The sequence below is a fragment of the Neoarius graeffei genome, chromosome 27 (genome assembly GCF_027579695.1).
Source record: "Neoarius graeffei isolate fNeoGra1 chromosome 27, fNeoGra1.pri, whole genome shotgun sequence".
In the NCBI taxonomy this organism is placed as follows: Eukaryota; Metazoa; Chordata; class Actinopteri; order Siluriformes; family Ariidae; genus Neoarius; species Neoarius graeffei.
The window spans coordinates 188,412-201,890 of NC_083595.1; the positions used below are offsets into that span (position 1 = coordinate 188,412).

General features: G+C 43.9%; 1 protein-coding gene across 7 annotated transcripts in view; it reads right to left on the bottom strand.

Annotated features, from left to right (window-relative positions):
- Positions 1-13,479, bottom strand: part of LOC132874727 (zinc finger protein 883-like) — a 105,182-nt gene that overhangs the window by 37,902 nt on the left and 53,801 nt on the right. For 4 of the 7 annotated variants that reach the window (XM_060911102.1, XM_060911101.1, XM_060911100.1 and 1 more), the window contains one exon: positions 11,653-11,824. In XM_060911102.1, the coding sequence (XP_060767085.1) occupies positions 11,653-11,812 (160 nt within the window). In that variant the 5' untranslated portion in view covers positions 11,813-11,824. Of the gene's footprint in view, positions 1-1,718; positions 9,276-9,575; positions 10,022-11,652; positions 11,825-13,479 lie in introns of those variants that run through there. The other 3 variants (XM_060911105.1, XM_060911103.1, XM_060911104.1) reach the window with 3 other exon arrangements.

A 13,479-nucleotide genomic window follows, 5' to 3' on the forward strand; every position in this document is an offset into this window, starting at 1 on the left:
CACCTGACTTACTGTTGCATAGCGTTGCCAAATAATTCAAATTTCTTCTCATCTGAGAACATGACCCTTTTCCACTGCTCAGAAGTCCAACTCCTGTGAATTTTTGCCCAGTTAAGTCTCTTCTGCTTATTTCCACCTCTCAACAAAAGTTTTGCGCACTGACACATGACCTTTGAGGCCTTCTGCTGAGAGCATCTTCCTAACCAGGTGTGGAGACACATCCTTGCCTGTAGCATCTTGGAGGTCCTGTGCCAGTTCCTTGCTGGATTTCTTCCTCTCTCGTAGGGATGTAGTCTTGAGGTACTGGACATCAGCTTTAGTCAACTTTTTCTTCCTTCCTCTGCTTGAAATGTTCTTGAAGTTCCCAGTCTTCTGGTGATGCTTGAGGCATTTCCAGACAGCACTGTGGGTCACATGCAGTTTCATTGCTATGGCTCATTATGAATGACCCTCCTCCCACAAAACTTTCATCCTAATACGCTGCTCTTCTGTAGTTTCTCTCTCTGATGCCATTTCTGCCTGTTGCCTGGCTGTAGTCAGAGGATAAATATTTTTCTAATGAATTCTTTGTAGAGACCACATGATTTAGTTAATGGTTTTCACCTGTGGAATAATTAGCATATCATGGCAGGATTGCCCAACAAGGAGTGATTAAGGTTGGCTTTGGGGCTAAACAAAACAAAAAGAGATAACATTTCCAATATTTTGATGTTTATCACACAACGATGGCCAAAACTGCTAGTGTTTTCATGGGTAAAGTATAAAATTGTGGTTAAAAGGTGTCTCTGTATCTTCATAATGCATTTCAGCTGTCTTCAGTGCAGATTCTGATGTCATTTGCACGGATTAAGTATGCAAAATCGACCTTTTCCTAGGCATTTCCATATTTTGTGCCAGTACTGGATACGAGTATGAAGTTTTTTTTACTTCCTTGTGGGAGTAAACAAATGGTCAGATACGAAGCTTGCAGGGCAAAATAAAACGAATGTTCATTAACATGACTGTGGCACTGCATGATGTATTTACAGTATTGTCTTAGGACTTGCCTGGTCAGGGTTGTTTTAAATTCAGCTACTTGTTTGCTTATCTTCTGGGGAACAGAATTTCCCAAATTTGTTAAGAAATCACATGCAGGTACAAACAAAATTAACTGTCCACGCACTAAGAAAGTAAGTAAATAAAAATAGTCCAATGCACATCTCTATTTGAGCTTGCTGACAATTATGGCATTTCTAAATCTAGACATTTTTCCCCGCAATGCCATACATGTAGGATTCATATTTAATAAAAAAAAAAAAACACAACAACCCCCCCCCCCCACACACCGAATGACAATTTAAGCATAACTAATTTGCTGAAGAAGAAACCATTGGACCCAGAGGAAACCTACACTGATGGGGGAGAACTTGCAAAACTTCACACAGACAGCAACCCGAACTTAGAATCGAATCCAGGACCCTGGAGCTGCGCCACTGTGATGCCCCGAAATCCGCATATTTGGACTCCTGTCTCTCACACCCACTGTCTCTTATTGAACATCCCATTCCAGGGGCATAATGAGGGGCATACTCTCTGTCCCCTATTAAATCACAGCTAGCTGGGATCTTCTGCGAGCTTATGCATGTGGGGAACAGAGCACATAACACTGTCCTCCAGGTGTGTTTTGTTATCATATGACACAGTATAGCGAACCCCAGACAGACAATGATGAAGCTTACTGATGTTTCAAGAAGCATTTATCATCTTCAGCCGTCATCCTTAATTTGAACACAAATATACTTCTTTTCCTTCACAACCTTTCTTCACAAACACCGTAAGAGCTGCAGATGGATAAATAAAATAAAATTAGCTCTCACAAGCATAAACATTTCCATAATGCCAGTTAACCACACGTGGACATTTATCAAATATTCACTCACATATAAATCGGTCAAAGCACATGAAAAGCTAGAAAACCAGCATTAACACGACATTACAGCTTATCCATGTAGCACCCTTTCGCATAAGCTAACCTTAGCATGGCTAATACAACAACGATATATGTAAACACCCTTTCGGCAGTTAATTAGGATAACACGTCACAGCAAACAGTCATAAAACAAGTTGAAACACACAATACCTTGTTCCCATTTCCAGCTAGGCGCTTAATTATCCATAATGAAACTTTACATTGCAAGGCAACGTCTTCAAAACACCTTTTCCTTCCGTACACTCTTCAATTAGCTGCCGTTCATGTGTGAACACCTATGGGCAAGTTGCTGACTCTCAGATGAGAGTACGCCAGAAGGGCTTCAAAATAAAAGACCCGAAAACGTAAAGCACTAACAAAAATAAAATTTACAAGAAGTAGTTAACTTGCTTATATACCGTCAATAAGAGTAATTTACACTCCCACCAATCATGAGTAAATAATGGAACAGTATACGGTTTACATTAGGCACGAATGATTTCAAACTGAAAATGACCTTCCCTATACAAATAACTTGTTTAGAAGGTGGAAAACCCTTTTAAACCATGAACTATGAGCTTACAAGCTATAGTTGTATTATTAACTATAGGGTGAACAGGCTTAAATCAGTCTACAGCAGCAAGACTAGCTTCTGGACTGGGCGCTCCACTTCAGACATCTTGTGGAGACGCTCTACTTTCTTGCCAAGCTTCCTGTCACCGAGGCAGACCTTAACTCTCCTTACTAGTCTGTCTTTGTCAGTAGTGGTTTCTGAAACTCTGCCCAACCTCCACTCGTTCCTGTGCACATCCTCTCCTTTCATCATTACGATATCTCCAACTTGCAGATTTCTCCTGGGAGTATGCCAGCGCTGTCTGAGGGGAATGTTGGCCAGGTATTCCTTTCGCCATCGACTCCAAAACTGTTCTGCCAGGTATTGAACATGTCGCCACCTTTTCTTGCTATACATGTCTTCTCTGATGAACTCACCTGGAAGAGGCAAGGCCTTGACAGATTTCATAATTAGGAGATGATTAGGGGTGAGTGGCTCGAGGCTGTGTGTGTGTGGGGTGTCACTGAGGTTAACAGTCAGTGGATGGCTGTTGACGACTGCCATAGCTTCATAGAGGAAAGCTAATAGCGAAGCATCATTTAGCCTACCAGAAGAAAGAGCAAGCGTGGCCTTAGGATGCCTTTGACTGTTCTAATCTGTCTCTCCCACACCCCTCCGACATGGCTCGAATAGGGTGCATTCATGCTGAACTCGCATTGTTTCTCAGCAAGAAATGCAGCCAGCCAGTCTGCACTGACTTCTTTTAGAGCTTCTTTGAGTTCATTTTTGGCTCCAACAAAGTTGCTTCCTTGATCAGACTTGATTTGACGAACAGTGCCACGTATGGCAATAAAGCATCGTAGGTCATTTATGAGGGCGTCGGTGGACATGTCATCAAGCATCTCAATATGGATGGCGCGGGAGCTAAGGCAAGTGAAGAGAAGACCATACACCTCTTGTTCTCCTTTTTACCCTGCTTTGTAAAAAATGGACCAAAGTAGTCCATTCCACAGAAGGGGGGGGGGTGATGGTTCCACACGTTCGGGGGTAGATCAGCCATCCTTTGCTCTTCCGGTGGTTTCCGAAGCAGTCTACAGGTAACGCATTGACAAACGTAGGATGCTACTGCCCAATTGATGCCAGGAATCCATGGGACCTGATCTCATTAATGGTAAGACCTTTGCCTTGATGTTTCATCCTTTCGTGGTGATGAGCAATGATCATCTTTGCAATGTGATGATCCTTGGGGACGACTGCAGGGTGCTTGATGGAGTCGGGAAGAGAAGAGCTGCACAGCCTACCTCCCACCCCTGAGGATGCCATCTTTGTCAAGGAAGGAATCAAGCGAGTATAACGGATTTTGAGATGGTAGGGGGATCCCTTTGCTCAGCAGTTTCAACTCCTCTTGATACACATTTTTCTGCAGGTCTATGATTATGCAATGTTCTGCATGTTCTCGTTCTGTTACAGTGGTGAGACCGTTTGATCTGTTCTTGCTGATGCACCTTAGTATGCATGCAACAGCTCGAGTAGCCAGTGACCAAGATGAGAGCTTAGACAAGCAATCAACAAGGCTTACTCGTGGTTCTTGTGCTAAGCACGACAGCACTTCTGACCTCTGGATCTCCAATCATTAACTCTGGAATCTCAGCAACAGGCAGCTTCATTTCCTTGTTCCATAAGAACTTGGGTCCAGTGAGCCAGGTGGATGAACGAAGCTCGCTGGGAGTCAAGCCCCTAGAAGCATGGTCAGCAGGATTCTCATTGGTTGGGACGCATCTCCATTGCTGAGGGGGCGAGCTGAGATGAATCTTCTGAATGCGATTAGCCACAAAAGGTGTGGAATCGTCATGTTTCATCATTGCTATATCCTAAGATCACCTTAGAATCAGTCCAGAAGAACTCCGCAGTCCCAGTAAATGCAAATTCCTCCTTGAGCATGTTGCTTATCTTCACAGAAACAACTGCGGCTGTTAGTTCCAATCTCGGAACAGTTGTGACCTTGGATGGTAAGACGCGTGCCTTTCCTACAACTAAGGCACAGTGAACATCTCCCTCTTCATTTTGAAGTCTCAAGTACGAGCACTGGCCATAACCCTTAAGGCTAGCATCCGAGAAATGATGCAGCTCTGTCTTTGTGACCTTTCCAAATCCAGCAGGTGAGTAGGTACGGGATATGGTAACATTGTCTAATTGGGCTAGATCACTTCTCCACTGTTCCCATTCTGGACGAAGTTCATCTGGGAGAGGATCGTCCCAGCCTGTGCCTCGCCTACACATCTCCTGAAGAATGATCTTCGCTTTGAGCAGAACAGGCGCCACAAACCCAAGAGGGTCATACAAGGAAGCCACTACAGACAGGATGCCACAGTGTGTTGCAGGCTGATCCTTTAGGCTGACGTTAAGCCGGAAGTGGTCGGATTCCACATCCCACTGAATCCCTAGGACTCTCTCAAGTGGCAGGTTGTCGAAGGTGAGGTCCATATTTTTCACATTAGTTGCTCGTTTTGAGGGTGGTATACTCTCTAGAACGTCTCTGTCGTTCGACACAAACTTATGTAGTCGCAGACCACCCATGGTGCACAGTTTGCGAGCTTCTCTGGCAAGCTGAGTAGCATCTTCGGTGCTTTCAACACTGGCAAGCCCGTCGTCTACATAAAAATCCCTCATGATGAACCGGGAGCCTTTAGGGTAGAGGTTGCTATTCTCTTTAGCTAGACGCTTCAGCCCATAGTTTGCACGTCCAGGAGAGGAAGCAGCACCGAACAGATGCACCTTCATCCGGAGCTCGCTGGGTGGCGAGTTCAAGTCTCCTTGCTTCCGACAGAGAAAGCGCAGGTAGTTGCGATCAGCCTCATACACATGAAATTGATGGAACATTTTTTCCAATGTCACACATCAGAGCAACAGGGTGTTGTCAAAAGCAAATGAGAACACCACTCAACTTGTTCAGCATGTCAGGACCAGAGAGGAGGTGGTCATTTAGGCTGATTCCTTTGCATCTGGTGGTGCAATCGAACACTACGCGAAGCTTTTCCGGCTTCTTTGCATGACAAACACCGTGATGGGGAATGTACCATCTCTCACCTTCACTCCCACCATCTTCAACCTGCTCTGCATCTCCCTTCTCAATTACCTCCTCCATGAACTCGACATACCGCTCCTTATACCTTTCGTCCCGTTGCAGTTTCCTTTTCAGGTGGTTGAGGCGTATCATGGCTGAGTCTTTATCATCAGGCAAGCTAGGTCTGTTTTTGAAGGGCAGGGGCATTTCATAGTGGCCATGCGTGTTTTTCCATATACCCTCATCTAGCTTATGGAGGAAGGCGATATCGTCTTGTGACACTGCTTTGCTGTCTTCACTGCCATCCTTGAAGTCAGATTCTAGAATGCAAATAGCATTGGCAGAAGTTACCAGAGGCAGCTCTTTAACCGTGACTTTGTGACACAAGCGACTTGTGCTCAACAGATCATGGCCTTGGGATGAGCGCCCCACAATAGTCCATCCTAAGTCTGTCCGTATTGCACAGGGTTCCTCATCTCCTCCTAGGATGACCTGCCTTGGTGCCATGGCTCTGGAGCAGTTGTAGCCTATAAGTCGTCATCCTACTTCACAGTCCTTTAGTGATTGAATTTCGTCTGCTAGTTCTCTGAGATGACTCCATTGTTTAGCCGTCTCACAAGTGGGAATGTGAGCATGGTTAATGGGTATGCAATCCTTTGTGTAGGCAACTGGAAGATCAACCTGAATAGCAGAACTGTATCCCCTTACACAAAGGCCGGAGACACACTCACTTGGGAGAACTGTGTTTTTTCCCCACTCATGGTGGTCAACTTCAACTTCACTGGATACTTGTCAGCAATTAGACTGTCGCTCACTTCTTGGTCGACAAATGTTGTATCGCTTTGAGTGTCGAGTAGAGCATAGACAAGCTTCTCAGCTGTTGAATTATTTTTAGTTGACACCCACACTGGTATTACCATCGATGTGTAGGATGAGCCTTCGCCTGTTACACTGAGTGATGTTGCAGCAGCAGCACTTGGATTCATCCCTGTTTCAGATGAACACCTTTCCTTTCCATAGTTGTAATCATGGAGGACTGTAGGATGCCTTCCTTTGCAGTTGTTGCAGCAGTGACTATGACGACAGTCTTTTGCACCGTGCCCAGATTTTAAGCATCCGTAACAGTTTCTTCTCCTTTACGTAGTTCTGTCGTTCTGCCAACAACATCCCTGTGAACTTGGGACATGCATGAAGTTGGTGTCTTATCTTGACAAAGGATGCATGGAGCTTTAGCCCTTTTCTGGCCTGACCTTTGATTTGTGTTGTCTGTAGCTGTGCGAGTGGTGAGAACACTGGCCTTGTTTCTCTGTGTGTCTGAGATTTCTCTTCTCAGTGTTCGAGTCTGATGAATGAAGAGCATGAAGCGATGTAATTGGATTGCAGGCAATCTCAGCTTCAGCTGACACAAATGTTGCAAAGTCCTTGAAACTTGGAAATTCCCGTTTCTCGTTCAGGCATTGGGTGACTTGTCGGTTCCAGTGTGAAGCTGCCCAGTCTGGTAGTTTGTGGGCAAGCTTCTGGTTCTCCTCACAGTCATTTAGTATGTCAAGACCCTTGACGTGAGGCATGGCATCTTGACAGGCATTCAGAAAATCTGAGAAGTTTTTGAGTCCTTGAACATCCTTAGGTTGAATCCTTGGCCAATTGCAGAGCTTCTCTCTGAATGGCGAATGGCTGGCCAAAGCGACGATTCAGCTTGTTCCAGGCCTCCTGATAGGCTTCATCATCATTCCGGAAGAAAGTGCCTTCTAGCACCTGGCATGCTGGACCACCAACGTATTTCTTCAGATAATAGTTTTTTTCAACTGGTGTGATTGCTTTTTGGTCAATGAGTGAGGTAAACACTGCTTTCCATTCAATAAACCATATTGCATCACCATTGAAGACAAATGGCTCTGGAACAGGGAGCCTATTTAAGGCTATGCTGTCTTGAAAGACCCAAACAAGAGGGGAAACATCTGTGTGAGGGGGTGTTGCAACATGAGATAGAGGGACAGCAGTTACAGGCACACTCTGTTTCCTTGTTCCTTTCATCGTTCATGCAGTCAGCAGCTTCGCGTTCTGTCTCTTTATCGTATACCTTTAGCTTAGCTTGAGCTGCCCGCACTTCCTTCACTGTCTGCAATCGCTCCAACTCATGCCTTTGTGCCTCCAGAGCCTTCTGTTGTTGTTCCTCTAACTCTCGGATGACTTCTCTTTGTCTTTCTTCTGCCTCCATCATTTCATAATTTGCTTCCTTCACTGCTAGCTCTGCAGCTGCATGCTTGGCTGCCATGGACGAAGCTGTGGAGTGTTAGTCAGACTTGCTGTGACTTGTCAAGGAAGCAGAAGATCCATAGACAGACTCTGCATAGTCACGGTGGAGCAGTTCATGAAGGTGGCGTCTTTCCATGTCCTCGTTAAACTCCCCTTCTTCGTCTATTGCTCTGCCGTAGGCAATGGTGATGATTTCTGTGGTAACTGATTCGCAAGTGTCAACTCTTCTTCTCACGCAGGTGGAAGGTGTGGCAAGATCTCAAATTCCAAAATACAGGTTCATTACGTCTTCCTTCACTTTCTTAAGCTCTTCAGTGAGAGGCCAGAGCTCACTCTCTGGCATGTATGTCTGCAGCTGATCTCTTGCTTTGCATATGTCGAGCTTCCATTTTTTGTCCATGGAGAGCAGCCGTTTCTCCTTTTTCTTGGCCTCATCTTGTAGTGCGCGCATTTTCTCTGTCGGGTTCCGTGCATGTTCAGAGTGTCGAGGCCCTTCAGGTTCCTTCAGGCCAGGTGTCTCAGATACAACTGCCACTGAGTGGAGCTCACTCTGGAAGTCTTGAACTTCATGCTGGGAACCAGGCATCTGCTCCTCTGTCTCCTTGAAGCTACCTGACTTTGACATTATCAACTCAATTTGAAATTATTAAGTCAGAAGAAACCTCTTAACAAGTATGATCGAACCTTTGCAATAAACAGAAAGTTGCTGTAGATATCCAGATAAGTATTACAATAAAGGCAAACCCTAAAGTACTTGAAATGCAAAAATCAGAGTATGAGCATGAACAACTAGCAGAGCTGCATTAACGTGCAGACACTCAAACAACTTTAAATGTCCAGGTAAGTACTGTAATGACCACACTTCTCAAAGTACTTGGTATGCAAAAAATATGAAATGTCTTTAATAAAGAGTCTATGTGAATGTGTCCATTTGTGAGTGTAAGCAACAGTTTCTCTCCTTTGCTGTAGATGAGAAGATGAGTATGAAAAGTTCACTGGTTCAGTCTAAAAGGGCTGTTCATGTGGAGCTCACCTTGTTGCAGTCTGTAGACTGTGTAATATAGATGTGTACTCACAGTTCTGCTTCAATGTCAGTGAATGTGACCATACTTGACCAGTGCGTCGAATCCATGAAACCGCTGCCTGGATTGCCGAAGTGGATCATGTGCTGACACGTCGGGACATGTTCATGATGAATCCATTTAGACAGCACATGGTGAAGTAGTAGCAGCAGCAGCAGGCACGCCACAAAGACCCTCCATCATGGCCCGTCATAATGGCAGCAAGTCGTCAGATCGATGAGGGCAAGCTCTTACTATAGCGAACCCCAGCCAGACAACGATGAAGCTTACTGATGTTTCAAGAAGCATTTATCATCTTCAGCCATCATCCTTAATTTGAACACAAATATACTTCCTTTCCTTCACAACCTTTCTTCACAAACACCGTAAGAGCTGCAGATGGATAAATAAAATAAAATTAGCCCTCACAAGCATAAACATTTCCATAATGCCAGTTAACCACACGTGGACATTTATCAAATATTCACTCACATATAAATCGGTCAAAGCACATGAAAAGCTAGAAAACCAGCATTAACACGACATTACAGCTTATCCATATAGCACCCTTTCGCATAAGCTAACCTTAGCATGGCTAATACAACAACGATATACGTAAACACCCTTTCGGCAGTTAATTAGGATAAACACGTCACAGCAAACAGTCATAAAACAAGTTGAAACACACAATACCTTGTTCCCATTTCCAGCTAGGCGCTTAATTATCCATAATGAAACTTTACATTGCAAGGCAACATCTTCAAAACACCTTTTCCTTCCGTACACTCTTCAATTAGCTGCCGTTCACGTGTGAACACCTATGGGCAAGTTGCTGACTCTCAGATGCGAGTACGCCAGAAGGGCTTCAAAATAAAAGAACTGAAAACGTAAAAGGCACTAACAAAAATAAAACTTACAGGAAGTAGTTAACTTGCTTATATACCGTCAATAAGAGTCATTTACACACAGCATGAGCTTCAGTTGAAAAAGAGGAGTTTGATGGCTTTACATGTCTTGGAGGAAGTGCATGTTAGCCTTCACTCACATGGTTAGAGAGACCTGGCTAGTGGGTGGATACTAGCAGGTGACCACACTGGACAAAAAACGGGTGGAAGAAAGAGGAAAAAAAAAAACAAAAACCTATAATCTTCTAATGTGGTGAAGACGTTATGACACATTTATTTAACATTTATGGAAGGAGACCCAGGTATCAGTCAGTAAGTTTCCCAAGATGGAAGAGTCTTCAGGACAGAGGACTTTGTGCTTTCTGGTTTCTCAGTCACACGACAGCCCACTTTTTTTTTTGTCTCAGAATAAAACACAGGAGTGGCTGGAGGGAATGACAGACATTATGCCACATTAAATGTAAACAGAAACAAACTAAACACTGAATGAGTCATTCATTAATAAATTAAAAATTGCAATAGCAAGCAAATCACTATGGTTTGAGGGGAATCATACACTTTGGGCCATGTTGGTATATGAAAATAAAATCACGCGGCATAGATTTTTACACACCCATCGTGTGATATTCCATGCTTTTTTTGTTCAGGTTAACAATCAGTTTATAACGACTAAAGTATTTTAAATAAATAAGTTTCTCTCACTCCTCACTATCATGTTACACGCTCTATAAACAAAGTTCATACTTTAATTATGGGTGGTAAAAGAGAGCAACTGGACTTGCTTGAAAATTCTTGAAGACGTTTCACCTCTCATCCGAAAGGCTTCTTCAGTTCTGTCTGACTGGTAGGGAGTATCAGGTATTTATCCTCTCATGGATGAAAAGCTCATCTAAGGTGTCGTTGAGTCATCCTGTTGGCGTGGGTCACTGGGGGCTGAATGTGAATGGCCTCGAGAGTCGTTAGGGTGATCAATGGATTGCCCGTTAAGGTGATCAATGGAATGCTGATTCTCTCTGTCCTCAATTCAGTGCAGTGAGCAATGCACGGACTCGTATATTGGTGAAACCAAGCAACCGCTTCACAGGCGTATGGCTCAACACAGGAGAGCCAGTTCCTCAGGCCAGGACTCTGCTGTCTACCTTCATCTTAACAACAAAGGACACTCATTTCAGGATTCCAACGTACGCATTTTAGCCAGAGAGGATCGTTGGTATGAGCGAGGAGTTAAAGAAGCCATTTTTGTCAACCTGGAACGGCCATCACTGAACAGAGGTGGGGGTCTAAGACATAATTTATCAGCCACCTACAATGCAGTCCTTGGCACACTTCCCAGACAACTGAATGCACACCAAAACCCAGCTGTTTTCAGTGGCTCACAGGAGGACAGAGAGAATCAGCATTCCATTGATCACCTTAACGGGCAATCCATTGATCACCCTAACGACTCTCGAGGCCATTCACATTCAGCCCCCAGTGACCCACGCCAACAGGATGACTCAACGACACCTTAGATGAGCTTTTCATCCATGAGAGGATAAATACCTGATACTCCCTACCAGTCAGACAGAACTGAAGAAGCCTTTCGGATGAGAGGTGAAACGTCTTCAAGAATTTTCAAGCAAGTCCAGTTGCTCTCTTTTACCACCCATAGTTACTATGACCTGGATGACTGAGAATATTCACAGACATGTTCATACTTTAATCAATAAAAAAATCTAAATTTCAATGTCATAATTTGTTGATTAAAATAAGAGACTGAGGCTACATCCCAAATGTACTGTATTGCACTTTTAGTGCACCAGATAGTGTGCAGGGTAGAATAAACAGTGAGTGTTACTGAGCACCAGAGTGGCCTAATGTCTTACAGAGATAGTCTTTATCGTCAGGATCTTCCACTTTAACGGAGAGACCTTCAGGTGGGTTGTCAAGATCGTCTCCATACTTGTAGATATTCAGCTCCAGCGTCTCCTCTTTCTTCACACAGGCTTCTGAGGTCTCTCCATCCATGGATGTCTCTGTTTTCATGTCCTCACACAGCTAAAGATCAAACAAATAATCTGTTAGGGCGGGACGGTATCCACCCCACTCGGGAAGATGCTGCTCTCATTTCTCGCAGCATAGCTCAGTTTCAGAACAGGCCTAGTTGATCTGTGACAATCCAGAGCCAAGGCCAGGGAGCAGACGGACAGGCTAAACTGTCTGTCTGCTACCTACACAGAGTCATCACACAGGTACCATTACATTGAAGCATGAACTGTTCATGAACTTCTTACTGGTCAGCAGTTTAATGTACTGTGTTTAAACAGAAACATGGATTAAACCAAACGAGTCTGTAGCATTAAATGAAACTAGTCCTCCAGGTTGCAGTTATATACACCAGCCTCGTCTAACTGGCAGAGGAGGCATCGCGATTCTTTATAATGATTAGCTCAGCATGACACAAAAACCTGGACAGTTAGTATGAAGAACTTCAAACGCATTTGTGGCAGTGGGGGCGTGGCTTAGTGTCAGTTTGTGAATGTAGGGCGGGGCCAGGGAAGGCGAGTGGCAAAGTCAATGCACCTGTTGTCAATTAAATGTGTGTTTTTGTTGCAGTGACTGTGGAGAACAGAAAAGGAGGGAGAGCAGAGATTTCCCCAGACCAAAACGCAACTGTGTGTATGCACATGTCTGGGTACCTAAACGGACGTTAAAGCTAAAAAACAAAAATTAAAAAAAAAAAAAAAAAAGTGTGTGAGAGAACGTCATCTCTCGCCTGCCATGCTGTCAGACATAGTTCAGGCTGTTTGGAGGTAAAACTTGTTGCAAGATGGCACGCAGATTTTATGCGCGTCGGATGATTCAGGACAGCGATTCAATTCAATTTTGAGAACTGTGACCCTGATGAACAGTGCCTTTTTTATTTTTAAACTTCAACTCGATCCAGCCAAAGATCAAAGGTAAGTGTAAATATTTCTTCTATTTCTGATAAGCAGATCGGTTGGTGTGCGTGCTGTAGTGCATACAGAGGAAAATTTTTTCCAGAGTTAACAGACCATGGAAAATTCTTGTTGTGATAAAAATGCTAATCTGTAGCAATCTAAAATATAAATGAGAAACATTTATATATAAAATGTAGGCATTTATGGACTGTTTTAGGATTCAAAAATGGTCTCCAATCTATCCAGACGGGTCCCGACCACATACCCCAAATATTTTAGCCACGCTGTCCCACACACCAATTTCACACTGATGCAAGAATTCACACAAGACACACTGCATGGTTTCTTCTTCTTGTGATGGCACAAAGAAGCATATCTTTCTTCAAGAAGAAAGACAACCTGCCTAACAAGAATCCTCCAGTTACAGAAACTTCTAGAAGTTCACCATCAACAGATCTCACTTTGGATGATGAATGCGCAGAAATAGAGCTCAACAACCACCATCCTCATCACAACAACAAGAAGGAGTCTGTAGAAAAAGATTCCACCCCAAACCAAACTTGGACCCAACAACGGATTAGTCTAAATCTTTAGTGGCTTTTTTTTTTTAATGTGACCACTAAGTACCTATGTACTGCAAAATATATATGTTTTTGTGACCTCTATCGGGGTTCTCCACTTTTCAAAAATAAAAGGTGGTGGCAGGGGTTTGAGGGCTGGGAGGGGCAAAGCCCCCCCTTGAAGCTGACGGACTTTGGGCTTTTTTGACAG